The 12,334-nt window shown below is 58.2% G+C and overlaps 1 protein-coding gene across 8 annotated transcripts; it reads right to left on the bottom strand.

The window, feature by feature from the left end:
• Positions 1-29: 29 nt before the first annotated feature.
• LZTS2 (leucine zipper tumor suppressor 2) lies at positions 30-10,356 on the bottom strand. Of its 8 annotated transcripts, none has more exons than XM_053668465.1 (6): positions 7,369-7,505; positions 6,306-6,896; positions 4,405-4,854; positions 3,112-3,774; positions 2,365-2,622; positions 32-1,334 (listed from the first exon to the last, which is right to left on the bottom strand). In XM_053668465.1, the coding sequence occupies exons 2-6, from the start codon at positions 6,558-6,560 to the stop codon at positions 651-653; spliced, it is 2,310 nt and encodes a 769-aa protein (XP_053524440.1). In that variant the 5' UTR covers positions 6,561-6,896; positions 7,369-7,505; the 3' UTR covers positions 32-650. The 8 variants fall into 8 exon arrangements, with proteins under 8 accessions (XP_053524445.1, XP_053524440.1, XP_053524441.1 ...); XM_053668466.1 differs by having other exon boundaries at positions 3,127-3,774; XM_053668470.1 differs by lacking the exons at positions 6,306-6,896; positions 7,369-7,505 and adding an exon at positions 3,901-3,970 and having other exon boundaries at positions 30-1,334; positions 4,405-4,756.
• Positions 10,357-12,334: the final 1,978 nt, after the last annotated feature.

The following is a 12,334-nucleotide window of genomic DNA, read 5'->3' as shown; positions in this document are numbered from 1 at the left end:
TCTATCCAGCACACTCACCTTTTTTTTAAAAACAAAACAAAAATTTTTAATTTTTTTCTTTGGGTTTGTACAACAAATTTACAGTGTAAAAAATATACAAGTGAAAGCGAGGCCATAAACCAGGTTGTGGGGAGGGGCCATCCAGTCACATTAAACAAGACATTTCTGAGTTCTTCCTTTGGTCTGACTACAGCCCCCTCACCACCAGGGGGGAAGCTGCAGAGCTAGAAGCTGGGGGTCAGACCCCAGTCCCAGCCCTGTCCCCCACACAGGCAGGGTGGGGGCAGGCACATCTGGAGCAGCTGGTGCTGCCTGGCTCTCTCCGGCTTCGGAGTGGGGGAGCAGCCCCTTCCTCTCCCCAGGCCCTGGCTGGCTGACCTGGTGAGCGGTGAATGGAGTTGGCGGAGTGGCACTGGCAACAGGTGGGGAGTGAAACAGGTCAAGTGTGTAGGAGCCTCTGGGTGACAGTGAACACAGGGACCTCCAAGGCGTCTGATCTTGCTCATCCAAGTCATAGGACAGCCCTGGGTTCTTGATAGAGGCCCAGAGTCCTATATGCCAGGGGACAAGAGGCTCTGGGGACCTCAGTGGACCTGAGGCTACTGTTCCCTTTCAGTAGAGCTCCCTGCAGAGCTGGGACACCAAGGACCCTAGATTTCGGTGGCAGTGATTTCCTCTAGGCAGATACAGGGGGCTGGCTCGGCCAGGCCCAGGTCAGCGAGCTCCCGGGCCTCCAGCTCCAGGCTGAGCTGCTGCAGCTCCTGCTCCAGCTGCCGGTTCCGCCGGTACATCTGGATATAGTTGTGCTGCAGCTGCTTCTGGTAGCGGATCACCTGCTCTTTCTCTGCCTGCCAGGCCAGCCGTTCCCCCTCAAAACTGTCCCTCTGTTCCTCACCCCGCCGCCGCTCCTGCTGCAGCTCAGCCCGCAGCCGCTCCACCTGTGCCCGCAGGCTGCCTCCAAACCCGGCTGCCACACGCTGTGCCTTGGCCTCATCACTCTCTGCCAGGAGGAATGGGTCAGCAGTGGCAGGTGGCACAGGAGGTTCTCGGAGTCCAGCCGCCTCAGTGTCCAACTGCCCAGCTTTCTCCCGCAGCTGCTCAGCCTCCTGGCGGTGCCGCTGCAGTTCCTGGGAACAGGCCTCCAGCTCCAGCTCCCGTGCTCGGGCTGCCTCCTGCAGACCCCGTGCCCAACCCTCACTGACCCGCAGGGCGGCCCGTGCCTCTCGCAGGGCCACACGAAGGGCCACCAGCTCACTGCCCTTCTGCACCAGCTCTGCCTGAGACTCCTTCAGTTGCTGCTTCAGCAGGGAGATCTCGCCTGACTTCTGGCACACCTGGTGGTGGGAGGGGAAGATGGTGAGAAGGGTTCTCCCAGGGGGCCAGGCCCTGACATCATGCTGGACATTCAGTGGAGAGGAAGGTTGATCCTATACCCATTTTACAGATGGGAGACACTGAGGCAAGCCCAGTGACATGTTCAAGGGCAGCTAAACTGGACCTCAGACCTGGATCTTTTTCCTTCAAAATGCTGTCTTTAAACCCCAAAACTCTGGGGACTAGGTGATAGTGGGTTTTGCAGGAGCAGAAGCAACGCACGCAGGGCAGTGGCCACATTTCCAGTTGAGAGGCCCTCCAGTATTTGAGTAAAAGGCATAAACAAAGGAGTCCGATTGCCTGGGCTCAAATCTCAATTCTGCCACAGACTGTATTGTAGTAGACCGCTCTGCCTAGTTTTAGGAATTGTATCTCTACCCATTGTGGCTAAGGGCGAGAGACGACCTTTAAAAGGCTATGGAAGAGGGTGCTCGGGGCCTTTTTCTCCTCGGAGAAACTGGCCACAGCCCACTCCTCCTCCCCAAACAGATCTCAGCATGTCTCGGTCATTATTCACTCACTCGTGTCCGTGGCACCAGGGGGACTTGAGAGAGAGAAGTCGCCCCCACACTATAGTATAATTTTGGGCTCCGGCCTTTCTGGGCCTGTTTCTGCATATCTAAAATGGGGGCATTAACAGCACCCACCTCACAGGGCTGATAATGAAGATCAGAGGATTCACAGTCTATGCAACTTGCCTAGAATAGTGCCTGGTGCTCAGCAAGCACCTCGTTCTAATTACCGGCTGGAAGGCAGTGGACGGGAATGCCACTGGCTACGGGCACTAGACCAGACTGATGAGGAGACCAGACATGAAGGCACAAGGAGGCTCCATCCCAGGAAGGGAGGTCAGAGGGGGATTCTCATCTCACAAAGGTGAGGAAGCGGAGGCCCTCTGGGGGTGGCGGGCTCAGCGGGTATGGCTGGGCCCCTCTTTCTGGGGGTTGTTCCTCCAGGACCCTGCCACTTGCCCATCCGAGTCTGACTTACCTCCCACTTGGTCTCCTCAAGCCTGGGCCCAAGCTCCCGCTGCTCCCGCTCAAAGGTGGCGCAGCGCCGCTCCAGCTGTTCACGTTCCTGCAGCAGCTGTGCAAAGTCGTCCTGCAGCTGCCGCTTCTCCTGCTGCAGCTGGAACACCTGCAGCTGCAGCAGCTGCTGTGCCCGCTGTGCCCGCTGCGCCTGGGCTGCACCATCCTCACGCTGGGCCTCACGCTCCCGCTGCCAGTGCCGCTGCCGGTCCTCGTACACCTGTGGGCGAGAAGGCAGACTTGGGTCTTGGCAGCTCTGTAAACCTCGAGCCCTAGCCTCCTGCTATCACTGACGACTCTGCCGGCCCACTGGGGGCTTTGGGAAGCTAGAGTCTACTATACTATGATAACAGTACGACAATAGCAACAACTACTTCTACAATACTAAAAACAACAGCAAGCACTTACGTAGATGTTCTTAGGTGCCAGGCATTATTCTAAACACTTTACACACTTTGCCTTACTTAATCTGTGTAACTCTAAAGAGACAAAAATATCCCCATTTATAGATGAGGCTCAATACAAATAAGTAAATGGCAGTAGGTTTCAATCCTCATCTCTCTGCAGCTAAGCCAGACAGCTGGGTGGGAATGGACAAGTGCTCTGCCTGCCACCTGCCCCCACCCTGGCACGACGGGAAATGCTCTCTGAATCCCCAGCACCTCTGGATGTCCTGCCATGCCACCCCCATTATTGCCACTGACCACACCTGGCACATGGTCACCTCGCTCTCGTCCAGACTGTCTCGCAGCTGCTGCAGCTCTGCCTCCCGGTCGCGGAGCTTCCCTTCCAGGACACAGTGCAGCAGGGCCTCATCCGAAGGGGGTGGAGGGGGTGGTGGTGGTGGTGGGGAGCGCTCCCCACAGGAGCTGTTGTCCGGGGAGGCCCGGGGACCGCTGCCCAAGGGGCCCCCAGCCACGCGGCCCCCCAGGGAGCCTGTGCTCTTGCTGGAGGAAGACCGGCCACTGTCCGAGTGGGAGGGCCCAGTAGGGGCTCCTCGGGCTGGCCCCGGCAGTGCCCCCCGCCCAGGGCCATGGGAGGGCAGGTGCCCACCTGGGGAGTTGGTAGCCGGCTCGGCACCCCCAGTGCTGTAAGTGGGCAGGCTGGACAGTGAGTTTCGGCCGGAGTCGGACAGCGTCCCCGATGGGCAGCCACTGGCCCAGCCACTCAGTGCCAAAGGTTTGTCGGCAGCTGAGGAGGAGGAGGAAGAGGAGGAAGAGGCAGGGCCCCCAAACAGCTGCGTTAGGCTGCCCTGGCTCCCAGACAGTCCGGCGGCCCGAGGACCCAGGAAGCTGGGGAGAGACGGTGCCCCTCGAGGTTTGGGCAGCACTGGCTTGAAGGCCGTTGGGCGGATCAGGATTTTCTCCATGTTCTGAAACGAGGTGCCATGTGACACAGGGGGTGAGCTGCCCAGTCTTTCAAAGCCCGTATCACACTCCCTGTCTTCCCACCTGGGGTCTCCCATCCCCACGTGTCGGCAACAACTGCCACCACTAACCGGAGGCCTTCTGAGTGTCAGCTTTACGTCAGGCAATTTAACAGGCTCATCACTATTCATGCCAACAGCCCTGTGAGCAAAACCATGATGACTGTCCCCGCATTTCAGATGAAACAGTGGAGGCCAAGCAGAGTTACAGGCCCTGCTCGGGGTCGCACTTGTTGCTGTGGGACAACGGCAGTGTTTTCAAGCAGCTGACGTTTACTGAGCGCACTGTACGTGCCGAGCACTAGGCTAAGCACTTTTCGTATATTATTTCATTCTCACGACAAACTTGTAGGGGCTGACCTATCACCTCCATGTCACAGATATTGAAACAGGCTCAGGAGAGTTAAGTGACTTCCTTGAGGTCATAGGGCCAGAATGAGAAGGAGCTGGGATTAGAACTCATGTCTAGCGAAGCTTGAGCCTGCACTCCTTTCTCTAAATAGATCTCCAAATTCCTCCAGCTTCTCCAGGAGCTCCCGATTCCACCCAGGGCCCAAAGGAAGGGCTGGTCCTCACCTTCTCCAGCTTTCCAGAGACAGGGATGAGTTTCGGTGGGGGGCCACGGAGGTGGGCATTTCGTGCTCGTTGCTCCCGCATATCCTCAATGTCGCTGCTGGGGCTGGAGGGCGACTCTGCCCGGAAGTCCTCGTTGGTGTAGGTGAAGGTGGTGCCAGGAACCGTCTTCCTGGGGGGCACAGCTGGGCACAGTGGCTCCTGTGCTTCGTAGCCACCCCGCAGCAGCCCGTCCTGCTGGCGGAAGAAGGCGGGCCCAGGGGGGCCATGGTGGCGGGAAGGAACCGGCCCCCCCGGGCAGGGCCGGCCTGAGATGAGGCTGCTCACACTGCCCATGGCTGGAGCTTGTGCGGTAGTGGCGGTCTCAGGAGCGGGTTCCAGTGGCACTGGCAGAGTCTGCACAATGGCCATAGTGGCAGAAGCTCTGGCCTGGCCGGGGGCCTCCAGGGGAACCTGTGAGCAGGGCAATGGTGTCAGAGTCCCTCCACCTTGAGCTCCCTATACAAGGTCCCCAGTCCCTCCCCTGACCCCTGATCCCAGGTCAACCCCCCCACCCGACATTGGTAACAAGCCCTGCTGTTCCCAGAGCTCCCCCTCTGAGCACTGGCACGAACCGGGATTCTCCCTGGGCCCAGACCACTGACCAGCTTGGGTCTGACCAGGGCAGAGGACCGAATCTACTGAGCAGGGAGGACGAGGGGAGGGGAGGCCTGGAGGTTACAGAGGACCCAGCCCCATTCAGCATCCCCCCCAGAAGCCAGGACTCAAGCTAAGGAGGGAACCTCGTCTATCAGCTCCCGGCACAGGGCCCTGGTCCCCTGGGACAGGTGGCCTCGTTAGAGGGCAGTGTGGGCAGGAGCAACCTCAGGGACGAAGTCAGCAACTCAGATGGTAATTAGGGAACAAAGAGCCAAGGCCAGGCAGTGCCCAGCCTCCCCCAGCTGGGCCTCAGTTTCTCCCAGACAGAGTGGCGGCAAGGGTAGAACTGGCCAAACAAGAAACTCGGAGCTCTCAGGGAGCCCACAGGTGCCCTCTGGGGTCTCCTGACTCCACGCAGGCTCATGCTTGTTGCCATGACAACTCCTAGCCTCACTATACCCACTCAGTTGAGCCTAAAGGAATCTACATAGGCCTACAGTCAAGTTCTATGAAACCTTCCAGCTTTAGATATTCCCCAGCGCAATCCCAATGGGATAAGGGTAGAAGCCCTACCATCACTCTGGCAGCTTCCTCAAGATCCCAGTTCCCCGGAGCCCAGGGCTCCGCCTCCCCAGGCCCTCCTCCTTCCTGGAAGGGGACAGCAAGTCCGCCCGGAACTCCCTCCGTTGGGGAAGACCAGGACTCGGGCATCTGCTGAAGTCATCAGGCAGAGTGAGGAGGCCAGGGAGTGGACAAAGAATTGCGTAGGAGCAGGGGTATATGCATTTCTCATTTGTGTGTGTGGAACTGTATGCACGAGCGTGAAAATGGGCACCGTGTGTAGGAAAATTTGTGTGGTGACATCATAAATAAGTGATGTGAGTAGATGTGTTTGGATATATTCATACATACATGAGTATACATGTGAATTCGTATGGGCATATCTTACAAGAGTGTGTGTGTAGAAGTTTAGGGTCACTCTTAGAAAGTATGTGAAAGTTACTAATGCATACTGGGTGAATTTGTGGTGTATGAGAGTGACTACATGAGGGAATATGTGTGGGTAGATGTCCACTCATATCATAAATACCTGAGTTTCCATGCAGACTCACATTATTTTATCCAAGTGTATAAACAGGAAAGTGAGTGTGCACAAGTGTGTACCAAGGACTATGTGTGAATAGGAGCATGTACGAGACAGGGAGGGAGCCTGGGTGGCATACAGGGCCAACTGGATGAGTGGGAGCCTGGTTTTCATCACTCACCGGAGCGTGGGAGAGGAGAGACGTTGTCTGACTCCTTTGCCTGATCTGCTCCCCTTCTTTCTTGCTTGAGTTCCACAAGCCCACCCCTACCGCCCCACTCACGTCAGAAAACCCTGAGATGCAGGAAGATGTCCAGACAGAGGGAGGAGGCGCTGGGAGTCGGGGTGGGGTGAGCAGTGTCCACCACACAAGTGCCAGCCCTGAGCAAAGTGGAGGGAACATCCCTTCCTCTGCCCTCTCTAAGACCATGAGCATGAAAGAAAGTGAGGAAGGGGTTTCTTAGGGGGTAGTGGGGGCTGGCACTTCTGTCTGCATTTCCCCACTTCAGCGAGCACAGAGAAAGTGAAAACTAAGGGGAGGAGACAGACTCAGAGAGACAGGGACCCAAGAGACAAAGACTCAGAGGCCCCAGGGTGTCAGGTAGACAAGGCAGACCCAGTGAGCCCAGGGCCTGGAACCACATGAAGCCAGGGGCCCCTGAATCCAGAAGAGACATCAGCTGGCCCTGTGAACCAGACACCCAGGGAACTGGAGCCAGAGCCAGGCGTCTGGAAAGCCAGGCCTGGCCAGCCCGACTCCCGCTCCTGAAGCCTGAGAGAGAAGGAGGGGCAAGTAGAGGCTCCATTTTGAGAAATGCGTCTGTGGCTGTAGGGATGGGAATCCCCACTCTCCCCGGCTCTCCCCAAGAGACCCCTCTGGCACAGCAACCCACCTTAATGGGCTGGAGAGAGCAGAGGGCAGCGCTCAGCCAGGACCCGAGAGAGGTCTGGACAAGGTCTGAGGGCCCACAGGCCTGTTTAGGGGGCTCGAGAGTTGGGGAAAGTCTCCCCTCACCCCGTTCCAAGGACCGGTCAAGTGGGCTAGAGTCTGGGATCACGAGTTCCCATCTGCGACAGGAAGCCGGGAGCCCCCATTCCACCCTCCGTCAGACCCCCCCCCCCCCCCCCCCCCCGACGCTTCCATAAAGTGGGAGCCGCTGTGGAATGCCCTTTCCCCAGTGGCCCTCCACCGCGCAGAAGTTGGGGGTGCCCCTAGGTTGCCTCCCCGCCCCGGCCCCCCTCACCTCCACCGCTCTGCTCCATGCTCAGCCCTGGGCCGCCCCCCAGCGCTTCACCGGCAAGCTGCCCGGCTTCAGCCCGCGCAGGGCCACTTGGAGCCGCCAGGCCCGACCCGGCCCCGCCTCCACGGCGCCCCCAGCCGGGCAGCCCCCGCCCTACCCGAGTAGGCGGTGCAGCGTGGGGGAGGGGTCCCAGGGGCGTCCCGCCCCCGGGGCGCGGCCACGCGCAAGCACCCCGCGTCACGCGTGTCCTGCAGAGCCCGCGGGGGCTGTACAGTCGGACTTAGTATTCCTCCCTCACAAGCTGGGTGGTTGTGAGTCTGGGGGCTTGGTCGGCTCAGGACTCGCAGTGGCAGCGACAGCAGGTCACCCTCAACCCCAACTCGGGGCCCCGGGGCCAGCGGCAGCTGGTCATTGTTCAAGCACAAAGGGCCAGGCACCGTGGCGGCTGCCCTGCCCCCTCGGCTCCTCTAGTCAAAGCCTCTCTGTCCCAGACACACTCTCCGACTTCGGAGTCCAGAGGAAGAGGCTGAGGGTCAGTTTCTACCCACTCTCACCAGTGGCCCAGACCCTACCTCGCAGTACAAGGCAAGGGCCCAGGCTCTGTCCCTACCTGCCCCACCCCCAGCAGCTAGGTGGCTTCAACACTTGGAGTTGTGGAGGTGGCGCCATCTGGTGGCGCATTCGGAAAACATATCTAATAACCCCGCCCCCCGACCTCTGGGGTGGGGGCCCCGCCCCTACCCTACCCTATCCTACCCTACCCTACCCAACTTCACAGCAGTGTACCCTCTTCCCCCTGAGCCCAGGCCTGCCCCAGTGGCGGCTCTGTGTCCCAACCTTCCCTCAGAGTCATTTGCTAGGAAAGTCATTGCTCGGAGAAGCTGCTCTTGGCCCTTCAACAATCACTGGGGGGAGCATGTTCACACCCACACCAGCCTCACAGCAGACCACATTCCACTGTCTTCTCGGGAAGTCACGAATATTCCTACCCTCTGACAAAGAACACAAAGTTAATACCCACACGACCTTTCCCACCTTCAGACTCACACGGCCACAAGTCAGCCTCATTCATCACGTGGTTCCATGTTCCTTCGTTAGTAATCTTTCAGGCCATCTTGCACAGAGACACACTTGGAGTCACACAGCTACTTATTTTTGGGCTCTCACAACTCGCAGTCTTTCCCACCCAGTCACAATCTTAAACACAGTCTCCTAAGCATCTTTCACACTGACTGTCTTATTCACAGTCACAACTTCCTACACGTACACATACTTCTCAAACATTCTACCACACATACTTTCCTGTAGGGGTCTCTGTGACCTGGTCAGGTCAGTTGATGCCAGCACCCCTGGGCAAGGACAGCCTCCTGTCCCCTAACAGACACCTCCCCACCGTGCCCAACCAGGGCCAGGCCTGCCTGAGCTCCTCTGCCCCAGGAAGGAGCATTCCCCCCACACACCCCCTACCCCCCCTTCCAGGCCACAGCCCTGGCCGGCTCTCAGCTCTATTTTTAGCTCTATGGAAAGGGTTGTTTTTCTTTCTTTTTCCCTGGAAAGGGAAACACAGCCCAGCCACCCTCAGGCTCACCCCAGACCCTCAGCCTCACAGGAACAGAGGAAGGCCCTCTCTCCAGTAGAGACCCCCTCCTCTGGCCTTGCCCTGATCCCAGCCTCCTGGGGTACCAGGAGCCTCCTCCCCCTTTCTGGCAGCCTGCCCAGAAGCTCCAGCAGCAGCTGGGCTCAGCATGTGTGTAGGGGTGGGGGGTGGGGCGGGGAGGGAGGCTGATTGCCTCTGCCCACTCCCTCATGGTATTGGTGGGGGGGCGTTGGTCCTTTCTGTACCTGAGGGGTAGAGGCCGACTGCAGTTCTGAGAGGAGGGTTATGCTGCTGCATTCTCTGCGGGAGAGGGTCTCCCACGCTAGCATGAGTGCGTTTTCTGCTCCTACCTTGGCGGGGAGGAGTTCCCAGTTCTGCAAGGAGGGGGTCTTAATACGAAGGGGACCCAACAGGCGTTCGGGCAGCAGCTCCCAGGCCGGAGGTATGGGGTGGGCAGGGGGAGGCCTTCTGTCCACCGCCATCAAGTATAGCGCCTCCCTCCGATACCTTCAGGGACGAAGGCACCATGAAGGTGTTCTCGAAAAGGAAGGCAAGGAGCACAGGTAACCCCACCCCGGTTCAACAGTCTCCTGTCCTCCTGCACTACCCGAACTCCAGGGGGCGTTGCGCTCCCATTTCTGGAGGAGGGCTTATCACCTCTCTAGGCGGAGAATGGAAGGTAGCCCCACGAACAACCCCCAAAACTTGCCCTGGGCTGGGGAGAGTCGTCCTCGTGCAGATGCTGGGGTGGGGGGAAGCACAGCCCACCTGTCTGTGAAGCGATCACGTGCTCGGGGCCTGTTTACGTCGTAGTCTTCACCGGCTGGCAGCCGGGAACCACGCGAGGTGTCCCACCCGCCCGCCGCCAACTGCGATAACCAGTTGGCCTTTTTCTCCTACCCCCATCAAATACGGGACAGCAGAGCTCCCCACCCGCTGGAGTCCAAGCAGGCCAGTGGCGCTGCTCCAAGGACTGCAAGAGTAACCCACTGGGCGCGTCCTTTCCTGAGTGCACGTGTGTCCCAAGTGCGTGCGTGGGTCTGTGTGCACGCATGTGTGGGTCCGTCCATGTGAGTTTCCGTGTCGGTTCCCAGTTCAGATCATTTGCCTGCGCCCCGGAGTGGGGATTCCCCCCTTCTCATCCCAGCACCCAGCTTTGCCAGACAGGAAAGTTTACTCCGGAGCCTGGATGGAAAGGAGGCGCGAGTTCCTACACCTCCGCCAGTCCCACCACTCACCCAGCGCCACCTGCGCCGCCGCTCCAGCTCCTGCCGGGCTCTTGCTCCAGTGCGTGCACCTCCTTGCCGAGGATCCGCGGGCCCTCAAGCGGACTCTTAAGCGGACTCTCAAGGCAGCTCTTGGCTCCGGGCGCCCGCCAGGTCCAGCCTGGTGGAGTGGGGCGGGGCTGCTGAAGCCGCGCCCCCGACCCAAGGAAGGGAGTGGTCTGCCCAGCACCCCCTCAGTAACCAACACTGTACCCAGCCCAGCAGTAACGCGACAGTGGCACAACGCTGCCCTCTGGCCTCTGACTTCACAGCCTACTGGATTTGGCTTTCAACCTGGGGAAGGGGCAAGCTGCACACGATCCGGAGCTAAGCTACCTTCCTGGCTGGCCTAATCAAACTGGCTGTAGGGCTTTCCTGTCACCAAATGCTGCTCTATGGGAAGCCGAAACTGGTCCACTCTAGGCCCACTCCCCAGACACAGGGAAAACCCCTGGGAAGCGGACAAAGAAAGCTCGGGTTTCACCCAAACAGACCCACCTCTCCTTCCCCAGCACCTCGGGTTGGGGCTGCCCAAGCAGAGCCAGCACCTAGCACTCCCTTGGAGTTGATGTCTGCCCAGGTGAGCAAGCCTGCCAATTCTGGCCCCTGTACAGAGTCTGGCTTCCCTTAAACTCATAAAGTTCCACCCACAGGCACAAACAGGAAGTTGGCCTGTATTGCAGGGAGGCACCTAGGGCTCCCTCCCTCCATGGTACCTAAGGCAGCCTGTGGGAAGGCGGACTGATGTCTACAGGTATCTGGGCCTTATTTTCAGATTTAGTACTTGGGCAGCAGGAGTTGGGTGAGCTTAGTCCCTTCCCAGACCCATTCACCATAAAGACGCTGCTGGAGGACCAAAGCAGCCCCTTCAAGTATGATGCTGAGTCACAGGTCAGGCTGCAGGCTGAGCCCTCAGGGAGATTCTTAACATTTGGACACAGAGCACTTTGCCTCATGCCACTTTCCCTGGGTACAGGGTCAGTGGCTCTCAGAGATTCCCCACCGCTGTCTAGTCTCCAGGGACTCCTGAACACACTTTGGGCTCGCCTTCGTGTGAGGAGTTTGACAGGTATGGGGTGGAATGCTTGTGTAAGGTGTGGGACTGGGGGAGCATCAGCTTCCCCTCCCTCCCCATCATTCTGGTTTGTGTTGTGTGGGGGTGTCTGCTAGGAGGGTGGGGCAAGACAAACAGGCAAGTCCTCTATCCCCAATTCACAGAGACCTCAGAAAGTTCCCCTAGTGGAACCTCTTAAGAATTTCCTAGAACACACCTGGCATTCTAGGGAGACCTAACGTGGAACCCACATCCTTATTGGTAGGACTGACATGGTGGTGCACATCTGGAAGGCATGGCTGACGTTCGGTGTTACAGACCTTGGATGAAGCCTAGATCAGCCAGCGGCTGGGAATGATTACCACGGGACTAGGAGGCCTGGCTCCAGCCAGTCTGGGAGGGACCCCCAAGAAGGGAGGCCCTGGAGGAGCTCTCTTCCCTCCCCCACCAGGTTCTTCCCCAACGAACAGCTTTGCTGCAGGTCTGTTTCAGGAGACAATTGTAGCCATATAGTTCTAAGACATTAGAAAACAAAGACCCCAGACCCTTCTACAGGGTCCCAGAAGCCCCTTCTTAGGTTAACAGGGAGACCTTGATAAGACAGCCCTTCTTCAGAGGAAGACACCAACCCCTCACCCAACCTTACAAAAGACTTCCCTGCAGGGCCCTCGGAACACCTTGCATTCTCACAAGGCTTGCAGGCAAATCTAAAGGGAAACTGGGACTTAAGGTTATCAGAGAAAGTGAGATGTGTGTCATCATTTAGGAATTTTTCTGACAGGGTCTCTTTTCTATTTCCTCCAGGGCTTGTTAAAAACTAGAAATCCTATACCTCCAACTTCTAGAATTACCAGTATCCGTGTGTGTGTGTGTGTGTGTGTGTGTGTGTGTGTGTGTGTGTGTGTGTGAAAGAGAGAGAGAGAGAGAGAGTGGAGAGAAGGGCCTAGGTTTTGTTTTTTCAAGAGGGAGCCCCAGGAGTCCTGACACACACTAAAGAGGAACATGGAGAAGGTACAGGAGGTTGGAGATGGTTGGGGGCCAGATGAGAACATG

Source organism: Artibeus jamaicensis, unplaced genomic scaffold (genome assembly GCF_021234435.1).
Source record: "Artibeus jamaicensis isolate MK-2021 breed Jamaican fruit bat unplaced genomic scaffold, CSHL_Jam_final contig_490, whole genome shotgun sequence".
In the NCBI taxonomy this organism is placed as follows: domain Eukaryota; kingdom Metazoa; phylum Chordata; class Mammalia; order Chiroptera; family Phyllostomidae; genus Artibeus; species Artibeus jamaicensis.
The sequence above is the reverse complement of the archived record's forward strand: the minus strand, read 5'-3'. Positions and strand labels throughout refer to the sequence as shown.